Genomic DNA, 22,208 nt, shown 5'->3' on the forward strand with positions numbered 1-22,208 from the left:
GCTGACAGGTGGAAAAATTGGAGAATATACATGGTTGCATAGTATGTCTTGTCTAAGTTCAAAGGCTGAAGCCCTCATTTAGGTCTTGGATTTGCAGTTTTTACCTTTTTTGTTTTTTAATTGCACTTTTCTAGTAAAATTCACATGCTATTATTCACTTGCTGATTTGACTTACATCTTTTTTGATAAGAAAAGGAGGACATTACAATGCTGGGTAGATGAAGCAGGTCAGATGTCCTATTTAGCTACCAAGCATATGACCTAGAATTGCACTTAGAAATTTCTGGAACTACTCAAACATCATATTCCCAGGAGACTGACCAGTATCAAACATGGCTCTGAGCCCCAGAAAGGAGCTTGAAATTGGGCAAAAGTATAAAGAAATTTTTAGAGGTGGTGAAACTTTTTTTAAACTTAAAAAAAGATCGATCTGCAGGGCTGGAAGTGGCAGGTAAGATTCTTAACTTACTTTTTCAAGAATAACAAAAAACTAACAAATGCTTTTGTGTGCATTCCTTTAATGCAGAATACAAGATCTCAGAAAATCTGACCCAAAGACTTTAATAATAAATGACTGCCATTTCTGGATATTGATAGTTAAAATGGACATAATTAGAAGACTGAACAAAAAAAATAAAAACTGATGTTGGAAATATACAGGCAGAACTCAGGCTGCTGGTCAGTGAAAGCTGTACTGGGGCTTTTCTGTACAACTGCTGAGGCCAGCAGGAACCTCTCTCCCTCCGGTTTGCCATCTCAAAGATGTGACAAATGTGTGGCGAAGGAACATTCATTTTTCATGGAAACACAGCCGTTGAACAATGTGGGAGACATGTCAAAATGATGTATTTGTATAGGGTGCATCCACTGCTAACAAGTACATGGTATGAAGTGTTGAAGAAGAATGTATGCAAATGTTAACTAAAAGCTAAATTAAAGCAGAACTTTGATAAAACTCTTAATATGAAAAGAATATAGGGACACATTCCACTAGATTATCAAACATGAAAAGTAACCTCTCTTTTTCCTTTTCATTTCCATTAGGTTTCCATATTCTCAGGATCCAAGATGCAGAGTTCTGAATCTTAGTGATGTCACAACAGATTGAGATCATGCCATATTACTTCCTTGATTTGCTGATCAGTTTATATTTCACAATGAATATCACATGTGCATGGGTAACCCGTAGAACCAACAAGATTGTAACAGCTGTTGGCCAGTTCTAAAATCAAGTAGCTATTGGCTCAAGATGATGTGGATATGATATAGATGGCACCAGTGTTAGAAAAGAATGATGGACTTAGGGGCACTTGTGCCAGCGGACCTAAAGTAAAAGATTACGTAAGCTGGCATTTCTGACCTCATTCTAAAAACAGCGTCTCCTAATTCTCTGCTTATTATACCCCATATAATAAAAAAAATTCATATAATATATAATAATCATTGACCTAGAATGAGTATGCAGCTCAGGCGTTCAACTAATTGTCACACAATTATCTGCATGCCTGTTTGAAGTGTGTAACTGAAACAACTGAAAGGAGAATTTTACCTGTTATATTCACCTGTCCCCCTTTTGTCGCAGGGCACCACCATTTTCTGCCTTTTTTTTTCTTTTGCATCCTGATCTTCCATCATCTTGATTTACCTGGCCGGGATGATGTAACTCCCGTGCAGGCGCATGAATTAATTCAGTCCTGGCACATACAGTGAAAGCTGGGATTATTGGCTCCCATGTGATATCAGACAGATTATCGCAGAGGGGACATCGCCTTTACCTTTCTGCAATAATGACCTGCCTGATCAAAAATACCAAAAGATTTACTTCCTGGCACTTTCGGTTCAGCAATTACAGCTTTCTTTATTCCTAATCATAATAATAATAAGTAATAATTTAAATTTAAATTCATATGGCTATATGAATGCTAACTTTTGCAGGATAAAGTGTAGCTACAAGTTCCCACCAGTATTAGAGTTTAATTGAGCATATATAGCAGAATATTCTCCAGGAAAAGTAAGCATATTGGCTCTTCTCTACTATTAACAAAACCCTATGTTAACATTTTATTACATGTACACTTTAATTCCTACATGTTTGTGTATGGTTGGTCTACCTTTGGAGTATACTATTTCAGCCCTATTTAGTGTTTACCACTCCCTATAAAACAGCCTGTTTTGCCCCCCAAAAAATAAAAAAGATAAGCATCTTGGTAATCATGGTAAGGTAAAAATAAGCTGCTTAACAATTTGTTATGTTAATGGAGAATATTTTTCATGTTGGTGACCCATTTATTTAATAGTGTAATTCTATCCCTAAATCAGATCTATATAATATTATATCAAATGGTATTTTCCCTTGTGTGGTAAATTATGCTGGTTGATAAATTCAGGTCAATGAGCTGTCATATTACATAAAAAAAATCACTGTTTGATTGCATGTCAGTAGGGAAATCCATTTTGACTATGCTAAAGATTTGCTACCCTGTTTCCCCGATGATAAGACACTGTCTTATTTTTTTTTGAAGGCCAAAATATGCTCTAGGGCTTATTTTCAGGGGGATGCCTTATTTACCCATGAAGAAGCTTATTTTTCATTTTTACCTAAAAAGGGGGGGCTGTCTTATTTGATGGCCCTGCCTTATCATCGGGGAAACACGGTATAATGTCATACATTACTTATTAGCCATAATTTCCACATAATTTTCATGTGAATTAAATGCAGCATATTGATTTTTTATTGCTTTTTTTTTTTTAAAGTTTTTAAAGGCTTCCATCAAAACCTATAATTTGATTTTGGCAAATGGTTTATTCTGACTCAGTCACAAGGCTGCAATGTACGCTTTTGAGACAATCTTACTGTGTATGTCTGTCTGTACCCACAGAAAATCGGATATTACACAATCACACACAGTTATAGATAGCTTCAACTCAGATGTATAACGCAGAGTTCAGGGGTTAGTAACATGTAACACATAGTTCAGGGGTTAGTAGCATGTAACGCAGTGTTCAGGGGTTAGTAGCATGTAACGCAGAGTTTAGGGGTTAGTAGCATGTAATGCATAGCATGTAACGCAGAGTTTAGGGGTTAGTAGCATGTAACGCAGAGTTTAGGGGTTAGTAGCATGTAACACAGAGTTTAGGGGTTAGTAGCGTGTAATGCAGAGTTTAGTGGTTAGTAGCATGTAATGCAGAGTTTAGGGGTTAATAGCATGTATAACATAGTTCAGGGGATAGTAGCATGTAATGCAGAGTTCAGGAGTTAGTAGCTTTTATTGCGGTAGTATGTTAAGTGCAGGCTTTAATGGTTAACATTGAGTGTACCCCATAAATATTGACAGTAAAAAACATAAATGCCCACAATTAATAACAAATCAGCTCCATATGTTTTGGTTGGTCAGATGACCTAATGTTAGTGCATGGACGTAGGAGATTCCTTCACACATTAAGCAACCAGCTGGATCTTCCTGAAGCACATGCCCTGCCCTATACTCTAAAGGCACAGTGGCACATTGCATGCTAGGACTGGCTTATCTACATTGTGTAGGCTAAATTAGCACCCCCAACTGCAAATAAAAGTACTAGCTGGCAGCCAGGCCCACCCAATGTTATTTTTTATCGGGCCCAGCAGTACTTCTGGTACGTCCTGCAGGTCGTCCTGCACACTAGCACACATAAGATTTGAGGCACACTGCTGACAGAGTTAGGGGAATAAGGCTTGAATCTCTGCTCCTAAAATTGCCAATGGCAACATTCTGTCCTTTTAGTTTTACATCATATTAGTCTGTTTTTATACTTCATGTCATATACAGTAGCTGTCAGTTGTATGACGAGATCTTACATGGGCACATGCACCACTCCATGCACCCTGCCTAGTGGTTTATCCCCTCTCCAGGACAGCTATGAGCAATAGAGAAGGCATGTTACTGATTTCCCATGAGATTATTTATTAATGTATTCAGACAGATTGCTGGCCCTTTCTCCCAAAAAGCTGAAGTTGACAGTCTTTCACCTTATAAAGGCAATCCATGGTACTCATGTGTCTTTTTCCTCTCACATCAGTAAAAAAGAATTGCAGCAGATCTCTTTTCAGAGAGTATAAAGTTTTTAAAGTAAGAAGCATTTCTCTAGGGTACTGGGAGCCTAAAGCCTAAGGCACCTGCCAAAGTTGCCTTGCAATCAACCTGCTCATTTTACGATCTTCCTGGGCATAGTTTCAAAAGCTCAATAGTACAAAGCTTTATATTTTTGAAGCACAAACTTTTGTTATTACATCAAACTACTGAAATAACAGCAAGCCATACTAGTTGCTTCTAATGATGCTAAGAATATTACACATTTTTAAGTGAAATAAAAATGTAAATTTTTTTTACAGCAACAAGAGTTCCGATCTGTGTCCTTTGACATGTCATCTTATTTTCCCCATTGTATTAGGAGGAGTAAAAACTTTATGTCTTACCAAAAACGAAAATAGTAATCCACATGCTTACTTTTATCCTGAAACTAAAATAAAATCTTTTTGATGGGCCCACCTTTTAAAAAAAGAGAGCTTAGTTAACAAACACAATACATATACATTTTGCCTCTGTAGGCATTTGTAATACTACTGGGCCTAGTTTTTCTGCACTGGGTTGAGAACAAGGAGTATCCAAATCACTTAGACAATGCCATAGTGTTATTCTATCTATCTAACCCCACTGTTTTACTTTACCTGCTGTGGTTTGATTTAATCTTGCCTGTTGTCTCAGTTGATAGGCTTCAAAGTCGAATGCTTGACCTTCTTCATTACCATTATCATCTTCAATCCCGTCAACAACTCTGTTAAATTGAAAGTATAATTACTGTTTATTACCTTAAGTGCATTTTAGACCTGTAGGGCAAAATCCTCACATTATTTAACTAATAAACTATAAGTATGGTGAGTATAGCTGTATTAGTGGACTTTTACCAAAAAAACCTAAACAAATACCCAAAAATATCTGTGCAATTTTTTTTTAAATTAACTTTTAATTTTTGTCAGCACTGGAAAATATTTAATTATTAAAGGTATATATATGAAAAACAATAAAACACAAATACAAATAGGAATGTATACAGTTTTTACAACATCTTTTCTACAAAATCCCATACATTTTATACCAAATATGTTTTTGTAGAACTGTTTTTACACCTGTATGAGATTTTACAGTTTTTCAACAATTTTCAACTCAACTTAGAGACATAAACTATTGTTGGTAATGTTTTTCTATGAATCTACTACAGTTTGTATTAAAGGGTAGGTAGACCAAGAGGTGAGAAACCTGAAAAAAGCATGCTGATCCCAAGCATTTTTGAAATCCCTTAGTAATGAACGATTTATCACATCTGCTAAAAGTCTCTTTCAAGTATTCATTACTCTTGGAAAATGAATTTTATGCATACACTGTGAGATTCCTTTTGAAAATATTAGTTGCCTGACATGTTGATCTATATTTTATTCCTTAATATTTTTGCAATCACTGACCAACAAATAGTAAGCAGAGCAGATGCTCTGAGCTAATGACATTTTAATACATACTAAGTAAGCAGTCCTTCAGGAAATTCACCAGGTGAACATTCATTATTACTTTAGGTAAAGTAAATATTCACTTACTGAAGTGGGTAGAGGGGTAATAGGGTCAACTCCACAGAATAACCAGATCAGATTTTTTTTATATTGGCTCAGTTCTTCTCTTTTCATCCTAATCAGAATTTTGAAGTTTCATATTCACATTTAGCCACACATTTTTGTGCATGTGCGACAACCTTAATTTGCAGACTGTGGAGCATTGCTATTCATTTTTACCCAGCCACATCATAGGTACATAGATTAAATTGGCACCAACATTGGGATATACTAGATGAAAGGGTAAACCTGGATCATTACCATTCACCCATGGGTAAGAACTCTACTCTTTGGTCATGTTTATTTAAAAAATAGTCAATTTGTTTAAAATCTATTAGAGTTTCCTATTCAATATTTTTCTATAGAGACCATTTGGAGCTCTTTGTTACCCCTCCCATTATCCTTGGCTGAGGTGTAAAGCTTGTTGATTCAGGGGAGTCCATGTGTCGTTGTGAACAGTTGTCCAGCAACCTTAATCTTTTATGACTTTTTGGAGTGTCACCAAGTAATGTAACTGTATGCTTTGGTGGTTCACATGATTTTTTGATCTACAATATTCCAGTTTACAACTAATCTCTGGTGTGAGCTCTGAGAAGAGCCAAGGCTCAGAGTCTAAGCAGTAACCAGGTTTCTCTAGAACCTCTGATGGTGAGCATGTTGTGCTGCTGATTACTGCCAGGTTGCAGTCCCAGGGCACACCAAGGTAGTCAATATGAAACATGGTACCAAATCAAAAAGAAGAAAGATAGTCAAGGAAGGCCAGGGTCGAGGCAGGCAGCAAGCAAGAGTAGTCAGGTCACATGACAGGGGTCAATTACCAGGGATCCAGGAGACAGACACCTGTGACACAGGGGCCACTGCAGACATAGGGGACACAGGAGACACTGAAAGCAACAGAAGGCAAAGGTGACACAGGAATATCCACAGACAGACAGAAACACTGGAACAGCACAGGGAAGTTGGCTGGGAACCAATAGACCGGACAATGAGGGCTAATGCAGGAGCTGGACAGAGAAAACACTGAATTATAGCTATATACGACCTAAGTTATTGGTAAGTTATTTGTAACTATGTCTGCTCAGGAGAGGTATGAACATATGATTTATGTCCTGCAAAGATTTCCATGAATCCCACTCTTAGTATTGTATAAGAAATAACTTATCCTTGAGAATAAATTAAATACACTAGATTTCATCCAGGAGTTCTGTAACCCATTGACTTACATGTCCATTAAACTACTCAATGAATTCATACATCCTTAAAATTTATTGAAGGCTACTAATTAAGTGTTGGTATTTTGTTACGTTTATTAATATTAGTAGTACTATAAACCATAAGCTTTTAGTACACAATTACAAAATATTGGTAAGTTAATGACTGCAGGCACCTTTTATTTTACCGGGGTCATCACACATGAACATTTGAGAATATCCTCTTACATGCCTGAATGTGCTCCATGACTTGCTGACAATGTAATTATTTTAAAGCCTGAGGCACATAAATAATGTACTGCAGCTTGCACAATACAGTTTGCTTATATGTCACTATAACCTTACATACATGTGAGCAGAGACAAATTATGTATTGTTATACATGCATGTATGCTGTGTGTGCATGTTAAATATAACTAGATATCATTTTAGGCACACATTCATTTTTGTTAGTGACAGTTTTGTACCATTATCTGCGATACTGGATTTACAGATGAAGCTCACATAAAACACACATGTGAGCCGGAGCTACGCTGCTTGACTGTGATACATGTATTTTATACAGAGACAAATGAGTCCCCCATGCTGAGTCTATTTTAGTTTAGTTGACATTCTTGCTTTGCCTTTTATTTGTGAAAGTTGTCAATCATTTGAGGCTGGTACTTATAAGCGCCTGAGGCAGAGGATCCAGGTCAGTCTCTCAATTTCCTGTGTGTCAAGACATGAGGAATAAAAGGGCAGAATAGATAAAATAGCACTATTATTAGATGCAAGAGCCTTTCATACATCTATTATGACTAAAAAGGCTGCATTTAAAACCGAATCAGGCTCCAGCTGGTGAATGAGTTTAATTCCTTGTGTTTTTTAATATGTAAATGCAAGGAAAATTAAAAGGAACTTGTCAGATTTAAATATAACATTTTACACTGCCCCTGATTCATCAAACAAAATCGGATTATCGGTCGCGCATTCGTATTAGCGATCCGGAATCGCGCGCGATCGCGCTATTCAACAACCGGAAAAGCCGAGTCCCGGACCGCGGTAATCCGCGATCGCGGGTCGCGCGTATTATCGCGCTTCCCGCGATCGCGGATTTCAATGATGAATCAGGGGCACTGTGTCTGATGTAAAAAAAAAAAAATTAAAAAGCAAAGAAAAATGCACCCAATAGTGTAAATTGAAGTAACCCTGGACAATTAAACTATTTCTATAATTATCCAACAGCTAGAATTTCACGTGTGCCATCAACATTATGCTATATATAATAGGCACACAAAGTAAGTTTGGGTGTAAATTCATGCCTCATCACCAATGATAAAAATAATAGCTTAGTGTTTTTTAAAATGTTATTATTAATAAACACTATTTATTATTAAATAGAGTGCATTAGATTTAGTGCTAATGCATTTCACTAAGCAGTATGAGTTATTTAAACTCTAGTTGTAAATTTATTTATTTTTTTCTTAAAATACAAGAATGTGTGGTGTATTCAAATTTTTATAACCATGCAATCCCCTATATAGAAGCACCCAAGGTGGGGGAGAGAAGAGCAGGACTTTGAGCCAAATTGGTTGTATGCAAGTTTTGCTGGATCACCTAGGTTCTTCCATCATAGTCTATCTTCTCAAGTCTAGGTGAGCTTTGAAAAATCAGGACTGTGTGTCATCCACCTGGCTGTCCTCTGTATGGCTGAGTTATGTACATATCAGAACTGCATAATTAGGTAAAATAGTGCCCGTCTCTTGCAGTATTATGGGTAAAAGAGCAGCTAAAAGCTATAGGAGAGAGTGAGCAGTAGCCTAGAATATTCCAACTGCTAACCTTGGACATTGCCATTAGAAAAAGTAGAAATCTAGTATGCTCCTTATTTCTTTAAATTGTGAATATGTCTTTTAGGATCATATGGATCTCAAAACAGCATTTTTGGGATGAAAAAGTTTCTTTTTATACTACTTACATTTATACTATGTACAGATGGTTAGATTTGCTCTGCTGGCAATCCCTCAAATCTGCAGGGTCAGATCTTCACACATGGCTGTCCCATGTATTGAACTAATAAAAAAGGTTCCTTAGGACCAGCTGGCTTAGCATGTAGATGAACTAGTAAGGAGTTCAAAGGATGCAACTGTGTAACTGTTAGATCTAATCAGTTATAAAACAGAATCCTGGGAGAAGACAACCATCATCACTTCAGGTTTATTACTTTTAGACGGCTTTTTTTTTCCCTGCTGCTTGCTGCAATCATGAGGGTGGTATTTTATTACATTAGGACACTTTGCCTACAGCAAAATATTTCAGAAATCCCCTGATGAAAATTTAATTAACGTCTGGCTTAGTGAATAGCAGGAAAAATGGAATGAGGTTAAACTACATTAAACAAGAGTGTTAATGTGATTCTTGTGTTCTATTATATGATGTACTTTAGGAGGTGCTAATAACTGTTTTTAAAGATCATAAGATGTAGAGATCGGCATTATAGAGTTGTGATTATCAGTATAAAAGAAGGGTAGATAGATGTTAAAATAATACAGATTTACTATAAATTAACATAATAAATGTTCTGTATAAAAGTACTGCGGTGTGAAGGTATAAGAAAAAAAACAATATTTTCTTCTTAAAAGGGCCCTAACATCAGATGTACTTTTAAAATGGAACTTCAATTTAAACTGTGAATTGCATAAATATATAGTCTGCTCTGTTTCTATTGTCATTATTATTATTTTCTTTTGCAAGGCTGCACTGTCCTGAGAAGTATCTTTACTGCTCTGGCACTTACACAATTCATTTTCTGCATTAAAGAGATGTTAGAATAGGAACTTTAAAATGCTGAGCTCACGTCAACAGTTCCTCCAGGGGCATCAAGATATCTGATAGTAGAATTCCATTCCATTCATATGATTTATAATATGACTTAGTATTCCCCAATCTTTTTATTGAAGCTCAGCAGCCAAAATGTTGCTCATCTTTGGAACCTTTCAGCACCTCTGCGAAGAGGTCAAGCTTGTCTTGCATACAGATTGTCAAAGTAGCTAATTGCAGTCTTCAGTTTGTGCCAGTGCTACCAAGGCAAGCGGTTTTGAAAGTTTGCTGTAAGAAGCATGGGGCGCATATATGGGTTTTTGAAAAAGAGAATTATGTTTTTGGCCACTGTATGTATGCATGAGACCTGGGAATCAATAATTTTGCAGAAGCATACTTGTTCTGTCCTCACAACACTGTCCTGTGTAGTGCAGCTAGACAGGCAGCTAAACACTGTAAATAAGGCCAATAAGCGGAGAAATCTGCTTCTTGACTGAGATTCTCTGAACTTTATTGTCTTTCCTCATTTACTTTAATTTTTTTTTTTTTGAGACTACAATACAATACAAACAGATATATATCAGTATACAGAGTACAGCAATATATAGCTTACATCTAGCTATCTAATGCATAATATTTCTACATGCTTCTTCATAAAATGCTATCATAGAGGGCTACTTACAGACAATTCGTTTGCCAGGCTTGATGGGAAGGACAGATGCTTTTCACTGAGAAACTAAGATGGAGACTAGGCGGGCCTTTCACCATCCTGTAAATCTAGATAATTTCTTGTTGCTGGCTAGAATATATTATGCAAAGACTGCTTACAAAAAAAACAACCACTAGAGGGCAGTAGAAAAGCTAATGTATATCAATACTATTGTCTCTGCTAAGATGCAATGAAGGCAGCACAATACTTTTTTTTTAACCATGTGCATTTATTGTTATAGCTTATAAATTTTTAGCTTATCAGCTGTAGGTATTATGCATGTAGTCTAGGTAATATGACCATGGAACATTGACAGGTCTTTATTTAGCCCTTACAGAAAGCCGAGTGCTTTCTTTAATGATGCATTTATGTGTTTTTATTTAGGCATCATCTAGGGGCCAGCATTTACTTCCTGGATTGAGATGCTGACTCATTTGAGTAAAGGGCCCACAGTATGATACTAAGCCGATTAGAGCCTAATATGGCCGCACAGCAAACTGCTGCTGTGTGACTGGAAGAGGAAACCCCACTGTGAGCAACAAGATTTGTTGGCCACAACTCAGTGGGCAAACACAACATGTTGTGTTTGCTAAACCATGCCACCATCTGCCACAGCTGCATGCAAAACACTGCTTCTATTCAATTGAATGTAAGAGGTTGAGACTGCGACTCCTGGGACTCACCACAGGTCTGGAATTATACAGATATCTAACACATCAGCTGGTTACTGTGTTCTCTCAAATGTAACATACCGTAAAGTTACAGGGATATGAGTCTGAGGAAATACTTTATTCCACCTACAGAAAGCTAATTACTTTATCTCATTTGACCACAGTTAAAGGACTGTTTTCATGATAAAATATAGTAGCTTCAAAGTGTTGAAGTGTAACTTTAATTCATATTTTAAAGAATATTCATTGTAAAAATTTGGCAGCTATATATGCACACTCTTCTTTGTTGCTTAGTAGCACCTTTACAGCTTTGTTTGTTACCTTCGAAAATGCTTTTAAAACCTCATAGCTCCCATTTCCTAAGTGCTGAGATACAAATGACTTACATGGTATTAGTGACATCAATTTGTATTAGGTCTCCATCAATTTCAGACAGCAGCATCCATTTAAAGAATTTTAAATCTGTAAAGCTAGCTTGTTATGCATCAAAGTTAAGATGAAATAAATGTTATAAAAGAGGTACCTGGGACTTAAATCTGGTGGTCCTAGGCTTGTAACTGTTGGAAGGTTGAGTCTTAAATTTTTATCCCGTCTTCTGCTGTTAAAATAGGATTCATTTTCTAACCTTGTTTTTGAGTTAAGATTTGATGATTTCATTGGCGACTTGTATGGGACATTTCCAGAGAATGGTTTTAGATTAATCCCCAGAGAGCTATTTGAAGGTTTTTTGTACTTTGTGTTCCTTGTACGAATGGGAGAAGGAGATGAAGGTTCATCTTCCCCTGTCTCTTCATCATCATCATATTCTACGATGGATGATAGCCTTTTATTTACACTGCCATTTCCCCTTGGTTCTGTCTGAAAAACAAAATATTTTAAGACTTTAAAGTTGGTTTAATTGACAATTATTGTGTTTTATGATGTTATGTTCTTCAATTTTTAGATTATAGTGTTGAAAGAGCAAAGTCAAACAACACAGGCAATTAGGCGAAAGTCTTGGTACACTATAAGATCATCATTCTTTCCTTGCAAAACTGCTACTTAAATTCTGCAACTATGTACCATTTTTGTTCCTTTTTATACAACAGAGATTAAAAATGCATTTATTTCCTTGCAAACTAATAAAGAGTTATTGATTAGCACACGCACATTACAATCGCAGATACAAACACACCACTTATTACAACCATGTAAACCATAAAACTTTACACGATATATGATCGGTATTCCATCTGACTTGATTGAAACTTAAAACAATGCGTCTGATTTAATAAAGCTCCCCAAGACCGGAGAAGATTCCTGGAATAGATTTTGTAAAATCCTTGCTGTTATTTAGCAAATATTTTCAATCCTAGACTAGATGGATTACTCATGATAGTCTTCAACAGTCCATGTGTGCTTCGATAAATTAGACCCAATATCTATCAAAAAACACAACAGAAAGCAAGATATCTAGAATTTACTAGAGATATCTAGAGTTACAAAATTCTCTGAAGATGCTATGGAACACCTAAGAAACTTCACTGTTATTTTTCATCAGTATTAAAAGTATGTTTGAGATGTGGGAAAGCTAATGGTTCCCACCATTCTTCTTTCTTCCCACCAATTCTTCCCACCAAGACCCACCATTCTTTTTGGCCTATCAACGCCTATGCCAAATCTCTCATTAAACATTCGTTTAAAGCTGCTAAATCCGGTATTCTTCTACTCTGGAATCACCCCTACCTACCTATGGCGGTATTTTGGTCAACAATATAATGCCTATAGAGGATCTCAATTCTAGTTTACATGATGGCAGAGAGAAATTGGTATTCCAGGGTCCTCCTGAATACAAACGCCACCAAGATCTCCCATGAACAGACCTGACCCAAACTATTAGATTTAGTTTACATATTTTAGAACTGTACTTTGAATAAACATAAATATTTTTGCATTCCATTTTTCAGTTGCTACTTTTTGAGCGTGTTTTTCTGTACAAGGAAGCTGTGGCACTGAACCCTATTTAGTGGGAACCAACTGGTATTATTACTAGTGTTAAGCTTTTACTTTGGAACATCTAACTTGGAATCTTGATTGGAAATTAGCCTTCAGATAGCTGTAATATTGGGTTACTATATTTACTTACTACGAGTATTGACTTATTATAGTTATATGAAGAAAATATGTATGACAATCACTAGGGGATATAAAACAGTATTTTCTTTCAATGACCTGTTTGAATATCTTCAGGCAGTCACAGATAAAAAAAATAGGGTTAAAGTTTGAAAATATTTTCATTTAGTTGTGTTGCTACATATAAACCATTTTTATATTTACTGTCAGATTATATCATTCATTTTAAATCAGAACAATATCCCCATTTGAATGTAAACAAGTTGTATATCCACAACCTTGTGAAGGTTAACAACATGTGAAGGTTAACGCTGCGTTTTCATATAATTTATATTCTAATTAAATAATTTATTTAATATATTACATATTTAATATAATTTGTATATTTATTATTAATATAATTTATAATACAAATATCAATGAAAAAAAAATAAGGATTATTACTCATAGTTTTAGCTGAAAAGTTCACTATCATAAAAACAAAGAGGTAGGTTCCAGAATTTACATAATCAGAAAGTTTAAAACAATAATTACTGTTTTTAACAAAATATTTCTACAAGATATTATTAATATATTTTATGGTTGTTAAAAACAGCAGTTATAATAATATACATTTGCATAATATATTTATAAAATAAAACACTGTATATTTACATCAGGAATATTTCCTGATGACTGTACAGACAGTGATTGGTAAGAGATTGAGCAGTGGCATAAACAATTTGTATTGAAGAACAAGGTAATGCTCCTTTAGGGGTCGATCATTTGTTGATTGTACACACACTAGATAACAGCAGATCATTGAACAAATTAATCTGCCAGAATTGTCCTGAATCTTTGTTTTTCATTATTATTTGTCACAAGCTTCATAAATGGTTGTAGAATGATGGATCGGCATCTTTGGGACATGTGCGTTTTAAACAGCATTTATCTAGAATGTGTACAAGCCTTTGTACTTGTACTTTGTAATCTTGTTTGCCATTTTCCTTGGGGAGTATAGCCTCCCCAATGACTCTATCTTTTTAGCTGTTTTAGTTTTATCCACCTTATACAGATTTAGTAGAGTAATGTGAAGGATTCTAGTCTTTAATGCCTAATTCATTGTTCATCCAGTCCCTTCCTCTTCTAGTCTAAGGGCCATATTCTGCACGCCTGCTTGTCCTTCTTTGTGATATCCCCAATATATAATATATTGGGGTTTAACAGCCTTTTTCTGAACTATGGCTCTTTTTCACAACTTTTTCCTAGCCCTCATTCACATTTTCTCTCTTTGAAGAAGCAGTTGACGTTTTATAGCATTTATAGCACAACATGTCAGGTCTAATTGGCAGTGTATGTAGGCTTGAAAGAAAAAAAAACAAGGCATGAAGATTGTTGAGGCACTGAAGTATATAGGGGTTGTAAAGCATTTCTTGTTTCCTTATAAATGTTAATATGTGTCTAACCAGAAAATTTGGTACATGTAATATGATTTAATGTTTTTAACTGCTACATCAGAACAAAATTGATTAGTGCTTGATTTTTTTCAGGTTATGCCTATTTAAATTACCCTTTTGGACCATATGGGTCTTTCTGTAGTTTCAATATTTACTGTTGTTTCATAAATATCTTCCTGGAAAACAGCTTTAAAAAATGTATATATCTCATTTATCCCTGTAACCCAGTTCCCAGAGTCAGTTCTAGACTTATCTGTATTTTCTCTGTTAGCCATTATATTTCTCTTGTTTGCTTTTAAGGTCTGTGTAGCCAAACAACTAGCTATTGAAAAGCAGGTTTGATACCATCATGTACTACTTCTACATGGTACTACATGTACTACATGGTATCAATTCAATAAAAGCATTTTACAAGTATATTTGTTAAGGTTTTACAATATTCTGTGCAAAATTAGACTTTAGTACCCCTCATTAAGGTCCCAACTCCCCAGCTATATATTTTTAGCACAGCGAATAGCAGAAAAAACACTTTGAACATAGCTATCTTTGATAATAGAAAGCCATGTATAAAATGAAATTTTGAGGAGGGAAAGGTGCAAAATCTGTCACCTCAAAGGGTAGCATTCGATTTTCCAATATTAAAAAAGAAGTGAAATACCACTATTGCTGTACTGTTCCACCCACTACCTGCCTGAGCCTACCCACCTTTTACTGTTGATTTTCACCTCTAAAACTGTGATGCTCCACCCACTAACTGTCCATGTTGGTCCTCCTATTCCTGGAGATATGTTCATGCTACCACCCACTTCCTGCTCAAGCCAGCCTATCTATCAGTGGAGATTTTCATAACTATCACTGTGTCACTCCACTTACTACTCACCTTTACCTGCATTTTTTCAACTGGTGATTCTGTAGGTTGCTCAGAATGCCAGGCTTGATTATATTGTAAAAATGTCAGATCCAATAGGCAGCATGCGAATATGTTGTGACATTCAGCACCTAAATCCCAATACCAGTTTACATGTCACTGCACTTTTTAAAATAACCTACATGAGCTGTTTAGCTAAAAGAGGTGGGTAGATAATAGAAAATCTGCTTTGTGGGTGACTTTATTAAGTTTTTTTTTAACTGGTGGACCAAAGAACCACTGAAAATGTGCTTTTCTTTTTTCTAACTTTTAACTTAGCATGTCTTGTTTCACACCAACTCTATGTAGAAGTGGTTATCTTGGTAGAAGGCAGCACCCTCTTCTCCCATAAATGATCATCTGATGGAGGAATAAAAAAGCAGCAGGAGAGTGGATAAAGCAAAGGCAAAAGGATCTTTGCACTGCATATCCTCAGGTACAGCTTCCTTTTCAGGGAAAATGGTAAGACATAATGACATATTGACATAACAAACCTAACTATAATTATTGTGAGAATAGATGTCATAGGTTACGGTGCCTTCAATGATACCTCCCTGCAAATAAAGAAACACACAGGAAAAGCTGATATTTTTAGGGAGAAATTTAGGACAAATGCACAAATGTACTGTTTTAGCAGAAAAATATCATTTCTATTACCTAATGTAGCAAATCTTCAATTTTTTAAATTCAGTTCCATTTTAAATATCTGCAGATTATACCGCATTAGACCTCATTCCTAACTTTCCAAAAAGGGGAAAGCTCATGCTTTTCCTCCCTTTCCATGTCCTTTGTCTATTGACACAAAAGGGTTTTTAAGGCAAAATCCCTGCCCCTCTGACATGAATAGCTAAATAAGAAAGTATTATACTTTTACTTCTACTTCTAAGGTGTCCTTCAAAGAGTCAGGAGTCAGGGAAGTATAGATTATTCTTTTAAGGTCAGTGATTATCACGTGGTCATCAAATAGGATGCAGGCTTTCTGAATTGGCTGAGCAACCCAACCAATCCCTGAGGTGAAGTTCAGACTCAAAGAAACTGGTTAAGTTATCCCTGTTATTAAAAATTCTTCTGGGCCAGCTCCAAACATGGTTATACATAGACTGTTTTCTTGCGAAGAATATTGTCTGGTCTGAACTCATTATTTTAAATTATTATCCACCAGTAAGCATCACAACCGCATTATTAATTTTTGAAGCACTTCTTTTTACACCGGTTTCGCCACTATTAGAGGTAAAGCTCAATTTTGTGGCAAATCTTGCTTTTATTGGGCCATGTATGGCTACTTAAGAGCCAAAGACATAATCAAATGGGTTAAGACAAGATCATTAGACAAAATTAAACTTTATCCACAGAAATTACTAACCAAACAGACAAATAAAAGGCCAGAAAGGGATGTTGCAGCAACCATTTCAGCACTAGTTTTATCCTATTTTTTCTGGTGACCCCATTGAATGGCCATATGATCTGGTCTTGGTCACTTGTCAAAAAATGCAAAACTCAAAAACAGACTTAAAGACTTTAAAAAAATATGAAGTGAGTATGGATACAAGAATTAAAGTAATGCAAATACACAATGGTAACCTTAACAGCTAATTTATGACACTGGCCATAGACAGGTTGATGTTTCACCTAACTCAGCAAATTATCTGATTATTTTCAAATGTCTTGATCAGAGGCAGTTGTCTGGCCTAGTTTATTAGAAGCAGATGGTAGGCTATTCAGCATCAGTGGTTTCTCAGTTATTTTATAGAAGGGCTTGGTACTAATTAGGAAGCACTCATTTTTAAATTGATCATTACTTGGTGGAGTTTGCTAAATGAGTACAGAATGTTCAGTTTGCCAAGTGAACATTTACTTGGTTTAGCAAATGTGGTTAAACTGTGGGTAAACTTTGCATAACCACCTATGTGCAAGAAATATAAAAAAAAAACAGTAGTTTTGTTTACATTTGATTTGATGACCATTGACTGGATGACTATAAATATTCTTAATAAAGTCAACCACATAAATTCTAAGGTTCTTGAAGTTAAAGAAAAAAAATCCTAATCAACAGCCAAATAGCCTGTCTATAGCCAGCATGATTAACAAACATCTTCATGGAAAAGAGATGTAACCTATATGTAATCCTGTAACAAGAAGAATATATACAGCCATCCCCTAATAATGAATATACATAAAGAAATTTGTAAACAGATTTGGGGGTCCTTTTAAAGCCATATTCATAAAAGCGTATGCTTAACTTGGGTAAAATCTAATGTTTTTATGATATATTTATGTAAAACGATACAAAAAAAGCCTATCCAAACTTGGAAGCTAGTTGTTTCTTGCATTTAATGAAAAAACCTTTTTTTCATTCTGTTAACATTAATAAAGAATGAAAATATATATCTCTGTGAAGTAATATTATGTGTATATATATATATATATTATATAAATTATAATTCTACATGTTTTTAGATTTAAGTTTGAAAATAATAGTAGTAAATAAATGGTAGATGATAGAGAAGGGGTAAAGTTAAATTGCAGAAACTATATATTGCCTATGAAAATGAAAAAACTTTCATGAATAGGGCTGTTAATGTTGAATTCTAACATTGACTGCAGGACACCACCCTATGTTTTGTACCTGTGACAAAGTTGATTTGCAAGAGAGTCTTGACATTCTCTAAAATAAAAAAAGAAAATAATACTTAGTTAATTAAAAACAGAAAAAGCAGAATATATTCTATTTTATATGAGCTGCACTGGCATGGAACTATTCCTAATGGTTTAAGGTAAAAGCTAAAGTCAACGCCATTGGAAAACACTTTATTTATAAAATAGTCATCCGATGTATTATTATTGCTGTTCATGTCAACAACCCAGAACAAACATGCAGCAAATAGTTTGAAAATGTGGATCTACATACTTTTTCTGACTTAGAATTTACTGAAATCAGGGAATCAGTATGACAATCTAAACAATTAAAATTTTCAGAATAAGGTCCGGTCAGTGGCAACCTAAATTCTCCCATGGCAAGAAGTCCACTTTAATGCACTACAAAAACCCAAGTTAAACTTTCACCTAGCTACCTTAAAGTCATATAGCAGTCAGGGTACTGTTTGGTGGCTGACATCCTGAAAAGTTTTTTTGTCTATCTGTCTGTATCCTCTATGCTAAAACTGATCAACAAGATAGCTTGAATAGTGAAACAGGTACATTAACAGCCTCTAGTACATTGGGAAGCTGCAATGCTGCTGCAGAACCGTGGACAACATAAAAATAATATATGAAATGTAATATACCAGTAGCGCTAACTCTTTTTCTGATTCCCCCTGTAGCATACTTTTTTACCTGTCTGTAGCAAGAAAAAAATAATTGTCACCGCAATTATGAAGCTAAGAGACAATTCCCTTGCAAGGTAAAAAGCCTAACTCTAATACATCTTTAAGACATTATTACAAACATACATGCATATTTTATAATATTTGCCTAAATATATCCTTTATTGTTATAATTCATTGAGAGTTCTCCTGCAGTCACAGCTGATTGGAGGCACTCGCGTGCCTCCTCTAATCAGCTGTGACCACAAAGTTCCCTGGGTTTATATTGCCTCTATTGCCTCTATCAACCTCTATTGCCGGGGATCGCACACTGAGCTGTGTTTTTTTAAATTCATTCTCGTTTGGCAAATTTACACCGGCCGTTCTCGCTTACAATTTCGGTAAGCGAGAACGGCCGAATCTGCTGCGAGATCGAGTTTTTAAAACTCGCTCGTTGATCCCTAATCCCTGCAACGTGCATGCAAACCTTCATTCCAAATATAGGGGCACCAAAAAATGGAAGTGATTTTTTTTTTCATTTATGTTATTAGGTTATATACCAGATGGTTCTAAGAATCAAATTTCCAATGTCAAAGCACATATTGATAATCTAAGGGGATATTTTTAAGGTTTATTTAATATCTATACAGCTGATTTGGTAGCCTTTAGCCCTTTCTGTAATAATACTACATACATCGCCCTCATACAACACTCTGTCAGTCGATTTAAACTAAAAAGTTGCAGCACACAGTTTTTATACAAAATCAGGAAGGCCCTCTGTCTATATTTATGCTGGAGTCGGATTTTACTGTAAAGGTACATTGTATCCTAATAAAGTTTTATATAGCACTATTCCGTGGATAACTGCATGGATGTCTGGACATCTTGTACACTCTTCAAGTACAAAATGCTGGTGCTGACCTCCAGTAGTTCATACATAAAACATTAAAGTACAAAAAATGGTCACCAACCCTGTCCTTAAAGTACAAAGTAGGAATAAAATGTATATCCAGGACATTAATTTACCACTTTTTTTTTACTTTACTTGAATTGGATTTATTTTAAACAAAGGAAAGAAGAATGGATGATCTGTGTTGAAAATGTTTATATATCTTTTCTGTAAAAATGTGACATTTATGGATACTTGGATTACACTCAACCTTTTATTCCCAAAAGACTTCATTAAACTTCCAGACTGGCAGTTGTAAGTTGTGTCTTGGAGCACAAGACATTAAAAAATGTATTTTCCTCCTTCATAGACATTAGGAAACAAATAATGAGATGCTCATTCCTTTTTTAGTCAGCCTTAACATGCTTAATTGTCTAAAAAATGCTCAGGGGCATATCTATATAAATAAAGTACAACCAAGCTAAATAGAATCTTACATCCAAGTTATGTTTTTAGATTTGCATTCAAAGCTTTTCCACCTGAATCATTCACCAGCTTTTTATCCCAAGGGGTCTCTGGTGGCAAGATTTTCCCTTATTAATTTGTGTCTTTTGCTTGAAATGGCTCCCCAGTACTGGATATCCTAAGAATTTATTCTAAAAGTTTAAAACCTAACTCCTGGATATATATATATATATATATACATACACACTTTTGTTACAGTAGGGCTGTCCATGCACTGCAGGGGATAAATGCTCCTCTTCTATAATCCCCGATCAGAGGCACTGACATAATTTCTCACAATGCAGGGTCAATAGTTCTGCAATGAGAGCAACAAATTACTTAAAAAAAATCCATTCTAGGTTTTATGGATCACCCAGGTCCACTGATTAAAGTGTATCTTCCCAAGCCTTGGAGAGCTTTAGCAAATCAGGCCCATTGTTCCAGAAGTCTAGCGATTTGTACAGATGCCACCTAGCAAACATAAGCTGTGCTGCCATAAAATTTTCAGAGAAGAACATATGGTCTTTAATATGTCCTTATACTTTTTTTTACGTATGTATGTGCTGGGCTATGGGTTGCCTATTAGGTGAGTATCCTATGCTTTTGGGACTCATTTTTAACTTTTTTGATAGGTCTTATAGTTAAAAACAAAACATCTATAGGTCAATTTTGCATAGGTAAGCTCCTAATTAAATTACCCTAGTACAATGAATGATACTGATACTGATATTGATGGATCAATAAATGATACAGTTGACAGGAACTAAGCATAAGTATAAAATATATACGGTTAGGTCCATAAATATCTGGACAGAGACCACTTTTTTCTAATTTTGGTTCTGTACATTAGCACAATCAATTTTAAATGAAACAACTCAGAATCACTTGAACTGCAGACTTTCAGCTTTAATTCAGTTGGTTGAACAAAAAGATTGCATAAAATCGTGAGGAACTAAAGCCTTTTTTTAAACACAATCACTTCATTTCAGGGGCTCAAAAGTAAATGGACAAATTAAAAAGCTGAAAATAAAATGTTCATTTCTAATACTTGGTTGATAACCCTTTGCTGGCAATGACAGCCTGTAGTCTTGAACTCATGGATATCACCAGATGCTGGGTTTCCTCCTTTCTACCAGGCCTTTACTGCAGCGGCTTTCAGTTGCTGTTTGTTTGTGGGCCTTTCTGTCCGAAGTTTAGTCTTCAACATGTGAAACGCATGCTCAATTGGGTTCAGATCAGGTGACTTGGCCATTCAAGAATATTCCACTTCTTTGCTTTATAAACTCCTGGGTTGCTTTGGCTGTATGTTTTGGGTCATTGTCCATCTGTATTATGAAACGCCTCCTAATCAACGTGACTGCATTTAGCTGGATTTGAGCAGACAGTATGTCTCTGAACACCTCAGAATTCATTCGGCTGCTTCTGTTCTGTGTCACATCATGGATAAACACTAGTGTCCCAGTGCCACTGGCAGCCATGCACTCCCAAGCCATCACACTGCCTCCGCCATGTTTTACAGATGATGTGCTATGCTTTGAATCATGAGCTGTTCCACGCCTTCTCCATACTTTTTTCTTGCCATCATTCTGGTAAAGGTTGATCTTGGTTTCATCAAGTCCAATCTAGCCTTTCTATTCTTCAGGCTTATGAGTGGCTTTTACCTTGCAGTGCACCCTCAGTATTTACTTTCATGCCGTCATCTCTTTATGGTAGACTTGGATATCGATACGCCTACTTCCTGGAGAGTGTTGTTCACTTGGTTGGCTGTTGTGAAGGGATTTCTCTTTACCATGGAAATGATTCTGTGATCATCGACCACTGTTGTCTTCCGTGGTCGTCCAAGTCTTTCAGCGTTGCTGAGTTCATCGGTGCTTTGTTTCTTTCTCATGATGTACCAAACTGTATATTTTGCCACTCATAATATTGTAGCAATTTCTGGGACGTTTTTTTTTCTGTTTTTGCAGATTAAGGGCGGCTTGTTTCACCTGCATGGAGAGCTCCTTTGTACAAGCACCCACCCCTCAAATCAA

The 22,208-nt window shown here is 35.7% G+C and overlaps 1 protein-coding gene across 3 annotated transcripts in view; it reads right to left on the reverse strand.

Annotated features, from left to right (window-relative positions):
• The window catches only part of KCNH8 (potassium voltage-gated channel subfamily H member 8), a 221,496-nt gene that overhangs the window by 13,484 nt on the left and 185,804 nt on the right, over nt 1-22,208 (reverse strand). For 2 of the 3 annotated variants that reach the window (XM_072412427.1, XM_072412425.1), the window contains 3 exons: nt 18,110-18,148; nt 11,552-11,886; nt 4,706-4,812 (listed from right to left, as the gene is read on the reverse strand). In XM_072412427.1, coding sequence (XP_072268528.1) covers nt 4,706-4,812; nt 11,552-11,886; nt 18,110-18,148 — 481 coding nt within the window. The remainder of the gene's footprint in view (nt 1-4,705; nt 4,813-11,551; nt 11,887-18,109; nt 18,149-22,208) is intronic. The other variant, XM_072412426.1, reaches the window with a different exon arrangement.

The sequence above is a fragment of the Pyxicephalus adspersus genome, chromosome 5 (assembly GCF_032062135.1).
Source record: "Pyxicephalus adspersus chromosome 5, UCB_Pads_2.0, whole genome shotgun sequence".
Taxonomy (NCBI): Eukaryota; Metazoa; Chordata; class Amphibia; order Anura; family Pyxicephalidae; genus Pyxicephalus; species Pyxicephalus adspersus.